The following is a 10,182-nucleotide window of genomic DNA, read 5'->3' on the forward strand; positions in this document are numbered from 1 at the left end:
AAAGTAGGCTATTCTCTAGGAGGGGCGGGATGATTTGATTGACACGCTACACAACCAATAGCATTCATTCCCCGCCCCCCGCTCTTGATTGACAAGTTACCCAACCAATAATGGTCTGAACTCATTCTGACGCGTATTGAAAGATGGCGGACCTACAGTCTTGCAGGCAAAGGCTTCATTTTCGGTCTGTAGAAAGCAGCGGAGGGGGTTTGTCCATCTCATTTATACAGTCTATGATTCCCACGCATATGATAGGCATACTGTATGTGCTGCGTAGCTGTGTGCTGAATCCACTTCACATGTTGGAGAAGTTCTTCTTCTCTGCCTTATTCCGTTTCTTCATGTCGAAAAACAGGTGGGTCGAGGCTGCGCCACATTTATCAACAGCAGACAAATCTCACGCTGGAATTGACAGGGTACACCTGTCGTGATAAATCTCACGTGGACATGGGCGTAAGCTAATTCCTGGGATCGAAATTAAGCTGGTTTGTATGCCCCGTTGATAAATGGGCCATTGAGCGCACCAAGCACCAACTAAAGGTATTTCTTTTTATTTTATTTTATTTACCAAGCACTATTGGTGTGGCACCGGTTTAGACATGGAGATCCTGCCTTTTCAAAAGATGGAACATTGATTTCATCATGGGATGTTTGGACCTCAGACATCATGTACTGTAGCCATTATCATGTAGCCATTCTATGACGTCAGTCATCTATGACTCCATCCATGACCTCCGATATACACATATGGACGTCTACATCATGGCTACATCATCAAGAGTGTATATAAGGAACACCTCACAGAGCATCAACTCTGTACCTGGCAATAATCTGTATTATATAGGGAACCAAGCAAAATTTAAGGGTCTGGTGAGGAGCTTCAATATCATTTAAAATGTTTTTGACAAGAGCGGAATATGACCGGGGGGTCAATACTTTCTCCCCTGAAGGAAGATTATTTCAGGTTGAATATGCGATTGAAGCAATAAAGCTGGGATCCACAGCCATAGGCATCCAGACATCAGAGGGCGTGTGCTTGGTTGTAGAAAAGAGGATCACCTCTCCTCTGATGGAGCCAAGCAGCATCGAAAAGATTGTGGAGATCGATTCGCACATTGGTTGTGCCATGAGCGGCTTGATAGCTGATGCTAAGACTCTCATTGACAAAGCAAGAGTGGAAACACAGAACCACTGGTTTACTTACAATGAGACGATGACTGTGGAGAGTGTGACTCAGGCCGTGTCCAAACTTGCGCTCCAGTTTGGAGAAGAGGATGCAGAAGCTGGAGCCATGAGTCGGCCCTTTGGTGTAGCACTTCTCTTTGGGGGACTAGATGAGAAAGGACCCCAGCTGTACCACATGGATCCATCTGGCACATTTGTGCAGTGTGATGCACGGGCCATTGGCTCTGCCGCCGAGGGAGCTCAGAGCTCACTACAGGAGGTCTACCATAAGTCCATGACATTAAAAGATGCCATCAAGGCCTCTCTCACCATTCTGAAGCAGGTGATGGAAGAGAAGCTCAACGCCACCAACATCGAGCTGGCCACAATGGAACCAGGGAAGACCTTCCACATGTTTTCCAAAGAAGAGATGGAGGATGTCATCAAGGACATATAGAGCATCAACGACATAGAGAGCAAAGGAAGGACTGGAGTCGCATTCTGACCTATTGAAAGAAATCCTGCCACCGAGCATTTCCAAGGACCAACACCGTCATCCTATGTTAACCACATACACTTCATTGACCGGAGTCCCCAGGGATCATCTGTACTAGTTGGTCCCCTCCCCTTTTCCCTCTAAACCAAATGTCTTTGCCAATTTTTTTTTATCTACAAGCTCACAATGTGTTGAATTGTAGCCATTTTAGACAAATGTTTGCCCATTATCACGTAGGGAATGTAGGGAACATATGACTAAAAATATTAAATACATTTATAAGATTGAACATTCAGAAGTTTTTGTTTTATTTTATTGCATTAAAATATGAAGGAAGTAACATAAACTTGATTCAGCACTGCCATGCAGATCTTTGTACGTTGTGGACCAATGTAACATCCAAGCAGGTACTTGCCCAAGATCTCTACCGCTCACCAATTGCCTGAGAACTGCCAAGTCCCTGTTTCACCTAGGCTTATTATAACAGAAGGATAGGGTAGAAAGATTCACTTTCTTGGTCCTGCAATTCCAGAAGAACATTGGAGCCGGAAGTTCCGGAAGTCAATGGAGCCTGCAGTAAAAGTAAATTAATAAATATTATTTTTCACTTATTGCCACCTGCATTAAATAATCTGTTCAGGCTAATAAAAGAAGCCATATAACATTTTCTGGTCTCTTGTTTTCCGATGTAGGCCTACTATATAATTGTATTGGTCTGAAGAGCACAGAGTGAGTTTCCAGGCTGTCTAGCCTGGAAACCTGATGAATCTGCCAAAGGAAATACTGCCCATACTGATTATCTGACAAAGGTCGTAATCATTCATAAATATACTGTATATAGTGTTTATTCATAAGCTCTCAGTTCAAGGCAAGGCTTGGCAAATATATGTGTATAGAACAAGGCAATTCAATGAGCTTTACCCAAATCATCAAGTAAAGAAAACATTAAGAAAGAAAAGGGTGGGTAAGAAAGAGTTTTAAAAAATGTATTCTGCTTCATAGAAAACACCTATTCAGGACACAGGGCAGAAAGCACAATATAAAAAAGTAAGACCAAAACAAAATACAGAAAAATGAGAATAAAGGCTACATACAGTGCAGAAGGATAAGAAATACAACAACATCTCAATCAAAGGCAGAACGCAAACAAAAAGGTTTTTTTGTTGTAGCAGTCCTGCAGTTTTCTGGGAGTTTGTTCCAGATGTGTTGATGTTGCATTATCTGTTTCCCTTACTCAGTGAGCAGTGAATCAGGTCCCGTCTGAGGACTGTCACAGTCTCCAGTTGAGACGTTGGCTCTGGCTATATCGGAACATCCAATGGCACCCAGTTAATTCAATAATATTACCTTAATATAACCCTTTTTTTTCACGGCCAGAGAAATGTCTGCAACCTTACCCGGCTTGGCCTGTACAGTAGAGTGACCCGGACCTCTGTGCATATCTGAACTAATGTCTGCGAGTGGGATTATTAAGGCTATCCGTGAGTTAATAATCTTTAGCAGCCTGCACAACTCACACTGAAATGTATGTAATGACTGGAATGCATTTTGAATATTAATTTCACCCAGCACTGATATGACTCCAGCTGACATGTACCCTGGACACGTCTGTGCACTGCTGTTTAAATGGATAACTGATTAAGCATCTAACTTGATATGATAGATTGTTTTTAATACCTCGATTATGTCACCTGTTAAGTGCAACTACCTATTTATGTTAGGAATATGTAGAGTTTTTGGATGTTTATTTACATCATTATAACTGAATGATTGGCTGCTGCATTATGTTTAGATGCCTATGGGATCGTTAGAAATTGCTGCACTGCATGTCAAGGATTTGTGTACACCTGGAGACCTGATATGAGATTTGTGCATTGGGTACGCTCACGTCAAAGTGACGATAGAATGATAAATGCCACCAATTGCAGTGTGATCAGCATGTCGAAAAATGAGGGCAGGAGAGAGAAAATCAGAGCTTATTATGTATCTGTTACTTGATTCCAGCTATTGCTCGTACTTTATTAAGCCAGTTAGCACAACTGTTAGTACAGCTGGCTACCTGCCTGGCTTACTAGTGATACAACAGTTCATGTGTTAGGCTATGTGTTTCTAGGAGATATGCCGAAAAAATTGGAAGGGCCTGGGTCACCGACCTGAAGGAGAAGAGACAGAGACAGATTGGGTTAGCAGCAGGGTGCAGGGCCAGCTAAGCAATGTTTAAGTACTCTGGGGTCCTGTCTTTCCTTGACCCATTTATTACCCTGAGAGAGAGACCAGCAGTAACATGGGGTTGTGGTGCGGGAAGACAGTACTGCAGAGTACAACACACAGTGTGTAACTGGACCATTCGAGTACCAGGGTTCAGATGCAGCAGCAGCAGGCTCAGAGACTGGCAAGGCAGGTTGGTTGATAGGTGAAGACACTCACAATAATGTATACAATTTTGTATAGATGGATAATGAGTTTCTTTTCTTTTCTTTATTTATTCTTTTGTATTAGTAACCTATTACAGTCTGCATAAAGGCGTGTTTAAAAGGATGTCACCAAAGCAGGATAGATTATTGCAGCAATACTCATACAAAGGGGAAGTTTAAGGGACTACTATTGCATTAAAAGGTTGTGGAAAGATCAAAGGCTCAATATAATCATGCATTGGATGTGTCATTTATTACTGTAAAATTCTTCATTTGTTGTAATTGATGCTGAAAGCTATGCCAGTTATAAGACAATCAATATATCTGGGGAAAAAGATGTCTTTGTTGTGTTCACTACTTTCAGAAAAGCCAGATCAGTCATCAGATGGCAGTGAGGCAGGCCAGTGTATGACGTCAGTCCTCTATGATGTCCGTCATATGATGTCAGTCATTTCCATATTTGCCTCTCCATTAAATAGTTATAAAAAGTTAGACATGTAAAGTATCCAGAGCTCTAGCAGAGGAAAGCGAGGACACGTGGCCTTGAAACCGATGACAATAAAAAAACATTTGACCACAGTTCTTCACCACTTGCGAATACCTGTAACTAATCTGACAAACATTTTTCTCCACCTTTGAATTCATTCACAAATTATGTCCTGGCAAAGCTACGTGGATGACCTGATGGCTGATGGCATCTGCCAGGACGCGGCCATTGTTGGGTACCTGGACGCCAAATATGTGTGGGCATCGTTTCCTGGTGGTACATTTGTCAACATAACAAGTGAAGAAATTGACATCATAGTGGGAAAGGATCGACAAGGTTTCTTCACCAGCGGGATGACTTTAGGCCATATGAAATGCTCCGTCATCAGAGACAGCCTTCAAGTTGACACTGACTGGTCAATGGACATCAAGACAAAGAGTCAAGGAGGAGAGCCAACATACAACATTTCCGCAGGAAAAGCCAACACAGTATTGGTTATAGTCATGGGGAAGGAAGGTATCCATGGAGGACTGCTCAACCAGAAAGCGTTTACCACAGCTGACTACCTGAGGAGATCTGGATATTAGAGAAGTCTCTACCCAGCCACCCTTACCACTCACCCTTACCACCTAACTAACCAACCTGGAACTCTGAAACGTGTACTGATACCTACCCTCCTGGTTTATCCTTGGAATTCTGGAACCTTAACACACATACTGATACTTACCTTACCTCCTCAAATTGGGAATTGTGAATGAGTGGAAATAATTACTTTATTTAAAGGGTGGATGTTTATGGTTGTATGACGCAATTGTCCTATTGTGATTTTTGTTTTGATTGAACTGGAACAGAAACTAACTTGAATTTAATGTTGATTGACTGGGGAGGCATGCGTTAATCCGACAGACCTTTTCTCCGACGTAAACAGTGCTGAATCAAGTTTATGTGGCATCCGCGTGCGGTTAGGGTTAGGGTGCGGGTTTGGTTCGATTGACTGAAGGTCAAAAAGGGTTAGAAGGGTGCACCCAATTTAGAGACACAGTGAACTTGAGAATTGAAAGTGGCCAAGCAATTGCCACAGTGTTGGTACCATTTGTATTCCCTTGTTGATGTTACATGTTTGTTTGTTTTATATGTTTATTGTTTTTCAATATAAATAGCCGGCAATCAGTTAACATTTTGTCTCACTAAGTATTCCCCACAGCTCCAGCAGTTGAACCTACACTAAAACTAGACTAGCCCAGATTACACTATAGTGCCTTGGGTACTATAAGTTACAACTAGAAGTGTCACTCACCCACTAGTGGCACAAGTAAGCACTACACTCACAACTCGCTGAACATGGTGTGAGCTGTTGATCTGCTATTTTCGGCAAAAGTTCCCCCAAGAATAGGGATGCTAGGGTTCGAGTGGTTAAAATCCTCACATACATATTTGGTGTCCCCCTGAAGTTCCCTTTTTTTAAAACATACTTTTCCCATTGTCCACCTGGCCTTAGTGGATGCCGACCACCGCTTCCTTACCATCGACGCGGGGAGCTATGGTGGGAACAGCGACGGTGGCATACCCGCTGATTCTGCGCTGGGACGGGGCCTCCAGCGTGGAACATTGGTTGTCCCACCCCCATTGGAGCTACCTTCTGCACCTGAACTGGGGATGGTCAATCATGTCATCGTGGCAGACGAGGCTTTTGAATGAAGACATACCTGCTCCGACGGTGAAAAGCGCCTTGATGAGGACACACACATCTTCAAACTCCACCAGTCAAGAGTGCGTCGCATCTCTGAAAATATGTTTGGCATCCTGACTCAGAGATTCAGGGTTTAGAAAAGGCCATTTGAGGTGAACCCCTGACCTGGTAGACAGCATCATCAAAGCAACCTGCGTGTTATGCAACTACCTGCGCCCAGGGGTGGAGGGACAAGCCGGCAAGGATGACCGCTTTGATGACGGCGAGGGCGGCGTGGCTCTGCAGGACACCCAGAGGCCAAGGGGCAACTGGGCATCTGATGAGACTTTTGACATTCGAGACACATTTAAGCAATATTTTGTCTCACCTGCTGGGGAGCTACAATGGCAGTACGACCGTGTGCGGTGTGGACAAAAATTCTAGAGAGGACAAATACATCTCTTGTACACATGCAGCAATGTCATTAGATTAGATAGATAGATAGATAGATAGATAGATAGATAGATAGACACACACGCACACACGCACACACACACACACACACACACACACACACACACACACACACACACACACACACACGTATAAAATAAACTGTATATATACGGTTCATTGGGGGTCCTTGACTTGAAAAAGTTTGAGAACCACTGTTTTTAGACTATGTCTTGGCATGAAACTAATGATGCAACACCTTATTGAGAAATCATTATTTCACAACCTGCGCGATTGTAGCCTAATATAATGAATTCCCATTATGCAAGATGAATCTGTACATTTTTTGTATAGCCTACTATTCCTTTACATTCCATTAGTTTTTGTTACAGCCAGCTGTATTTGTTTTGTATTAATTACTTTATATATATATTATAGGTACAGAATGGATGTGCTGGTGAATGGTGGAGAGTTGGGTGTGGTGGTGAATGGTGGAATGATTGGCAGATTGAATGCAGGCAGCGTTTCAGATTGCCAGAGCCAGCTTCTACCAGTGGGGAATTGATCCCCACACCTGATTGGTTGGCTCTTCTCACACCCTGGCCGCTGGTTGGCTGTGGCTCTGGGTCCAACTATTCAAAAGCCTCAGTTTACTCTGACAGTTCGGAGGACCGGCAGTTGCACAGCAACACACTCAATTCCTCTCATCCTCCAGCCAAACTTTGTAACCTTTATTTTGTTTCAGTTTGCTCATGTGTCTTCGTTAAACATTTATCTTTAGTAACCATTGATCTCAGTTAATAGTTTGTTTTAGTTAAGTTGTTCCTTGTTACTTTGTTTCCTTCAGTTAGCATTGTTTGATGTAATCCTTGCAAATATTATGTAGGGGTGCTTTTTGTTTGGGCACATCACATACCCCTCCTATTTTCTCCTGTTTATTATTTAGTTAGGTAAGTAGGGTTAGTATTTGTTTTTGTTTTGGTCACAGGTTTATGATAAGGTTTTCTTTTCATTAGTTAGGTGTTGAAAATAGCTGACTGATTTGTTTGCACCTGATGCCATGACAACACATTGAGGTTACACAACCCACTCCATATTTGGGCGTGGCTGCATTGGGAACTTCTTATAGTTATGGCTGAGTCATATAGTGACATGAGCGTGATGACGTGGTCCGCCAGAAGGATTACTGTATATAAATGAACAGGAAAATCTCTGATAAGAAACCCCTCACAACCCACAAGGAGCTACCACAGTCCATAAGAGCATTGGTTTGAGTAGATAAATTGAATCCCTGTAATCTTCATTCCTTCCTTGTCTCTCACTTCACCTGAGCATTGTTAAATACTTCCTGACGTCATTGCTGCGACACCTATTGATCTAAACACATTCTTCCATACAAGGACGGAGGCGAGCCGTCAACTCTGGATCCGATAAGAATCATCATTTCTAAGATGCTGGCCAATATTTCTAAAGTTCTGAGAGAGGGTGCTCAAGGGAATGGCACTGCAGCGGTCATATCAGCACGTACATTCATCTCTAAGGCTACCTTTGACATAAAGAAATGTGACGTCCACACATTTGAAGAGGCCCCGCCTGTCCAGGCGGTCCTGACCCGTGAGGAGGGTCTGCAATACTACAAGACCATGCAGACCATTAGGCGCATGGAGCTGAAGTCTGACCAGCTCTATAAGCAAAAGTTAATCAGGGGCTTTTGTCACTTGTACGATGGCCAAGAAGCATGTGCAGTTGGTATTGAGGCAGGAATTAACCCAACAGACCACCTGATAACAGCATACCGTTCCCACGGTTACGCCTTCACCAGGGGTGGGACAGTGAGAGAAATCATGGCCGAGCTCACTGGTCGAAGAGGAGGAATTGCCAAGGGCAAGGGAGGCTCTATGCATATGTACTGTAAAAACTTTTATGGAGGAAATGGTATTGTGGGAGCTCAGGTTCCTGTGGGAGCTGGTGTAGCCCTTGCTTGCAAATATCAGGAAAACAGCGAGATCTGTGTCAGTCTCTATGGTGATGGTGCAGCCAACCAGGGTCAGATCTTCGAGGCCTACAACATGGCATCTCTTTGGAAGTTGCCTGTCATCTTTGTCTGTGAGAACAACCAGTATGGCATGGGTACCTCTGCAGAGCGAGCTGCCGCCAGCACTGACTACTACAAGAGGGCTCACTTCATTCCCGGCCTTCGGGTAGATGGAATGGATGTACTTGGTGTCAGGGAAGCCACCAAATTTGCAGCTGATCATTGCCGATCTGGGAAGGGTCCTGTCGTCATGGAACTGAAGACCTACCGTTACCATGGACACAGTATGAGTGATCCTGGTGTCAGTTACCGTACACGTGATGAGATCCAGGCAGTACGCAGCAAGAGTGACCCCATCTCCATGCTCAAGGACCGCATGCTGACCAATGATATGACCAGCATGGAGGAACTTAAGGGGATTGATGCAGAGGTGAAGGAAGAAATTGAAGAAGCAGCGCTGTTTGCCACTACAGATCCAGAGCCCCCTCTGGAGGATTTGTGCAACCACATATTCTGCAATGATCAGCCCTTAGAAGTGAGAGGCACAAACCCTTGGACCAAGCTGAAATCTGTTAGCTAAAGTTTGTCCCTCTCATCTCTCACATACCTCTTTCTAGTATTCACTTAAATGATCACTTTCAGCTATGGCCCTACCCCTAATCTACAGTATTCAAACAGATCTGTTGTATGATAGCATACTGTAAGCTATCAGTTAAGCACCCTCACTCACCTGTTGGATTCACTGTTTAGTATTGAATTAGAAATTGTAACATAAAGAGGTCAAATTCAAAACTGTGCATACGGTATGAGTCAAAATATGTATTGTATTGTACAAGAGAGAAGAAAGTACAGCATAAACCAATTTTGGATGAATACCTGTAATTCATTGGTAGACGTTTAAAGTTTTATCTATTTAAAAAGGTAAAACCTAAAAGTTGTAAATAAAAAAGAATGGAAAAATAATATTATTAATAATAATAATAGGCTAATAATAAAATGTGATTGCTGTAACTCTGGCCCCAGACAATCTATGTATCTATTTGATAGACTGATGCAGAATTTACTATTTTGACAGTGAATCAAGCAGCAGGTTTAAAATCTTTAAAACATTTCTGGAAATGTGCTTATGTGCAATCTCTGATTGATTGGTTGGTTGATTGATTGATTGATTGATTGATTGATTGATTGATTGATTGATTGACTGACGCAGCAACTCCTTCCGTTCTGCCCTACTAGACAATTCCATGTCTACTCAAAAGGCCTGTCCTGGAATGGTACTCTTACCACAAACCTTCTCTCCCCAATCAACAATCTTCTTCAAGCAGGCTGGCTCAGAACTGGGTGAGAGGCCGTCACTGGAGTATGTTGTGGAGAGATGCACACAGAATAAGATGCGGGCCATAATGGACAATGTGAGTCATCCTCTCCACAACATCTTGGCAGCCCAGAAAAGCCTCAAGGATC

At 43.1% G+C, this 10,182-nt stretch overlaps 3 protein-coding genes across 3 annotated transcripts; all 3 read left to right on the forward strand.

The window, feature by feature from the left end:
* Window positions 1-895: 895 nt before the first annotated feature.
* On the forward strand, window positions 896-1,621 carry LOC311050461 (proteasome subunit alpha type-5-like; the record flags this gene model as incomplete). The annotated part of the gene is made up of 1 exon (XM_084064547.1): window positions 896-1,621. One exon carries the CDS (start codon window positions 896-898, stop codon window positions 1,619-1,621), a length of 726 nt encoding a protein of 241 aa, XP_083920673.1.
* Window positions 1,622-4,728: 3,107 nt separating this feature from the next.
* LOC311050811 (profilin-2-like) lies at window positions 4,729-5,148 on the forward strand (the record flags this gene model as incomplete). Its single annotated transcript, XM_084064975.1, has 1 exon — window positions 4,729-5,148. One exon carries the CDS (start codon window positions 4,729-4,731, stop codon window positions 5,146-5,148), a length of 420 nt encoding a protein of 139 aa, XP_083921101.1.
* A 2,986-nt stretch (window positions 5,149-8,134) lies between these two features.
* Window positions 8,135-9,298, forward strand: LOC311050450 (pyruvate dehydrogenase E1 component subunit alpha, mitochondrial-like; the record flags this gene model as incomplete). The annotated part of the gene is made up of 1 exon (XM_084064532.1): window positions 8,135-9,298. The coding sequence occupies one exon, from the start codon at window positions 8,135-8,137 to the stop codon at window positions 9,296-9,298; it is 1,164 nt and encodes a 387-aa protein (XP_083920658.1).
* Between the last annotated feature and the right edge of the window lie 884 nt (window positions 9,299-10,182).

The sequence above is a fragment of the Gymnoscopelus microlampas genome (assembly GCF_963454915.1).
Source record: "Gymnoscopelus microlampas genome assembly, chromosome: 8".
NCBI classification, from domain to species: Eukaryota; Metazoa; Chordata; class Actinopteri; order Myctophiformes; family Myctophidae; genus Gymnoscopelus; species Gymnoscopelus microlampas.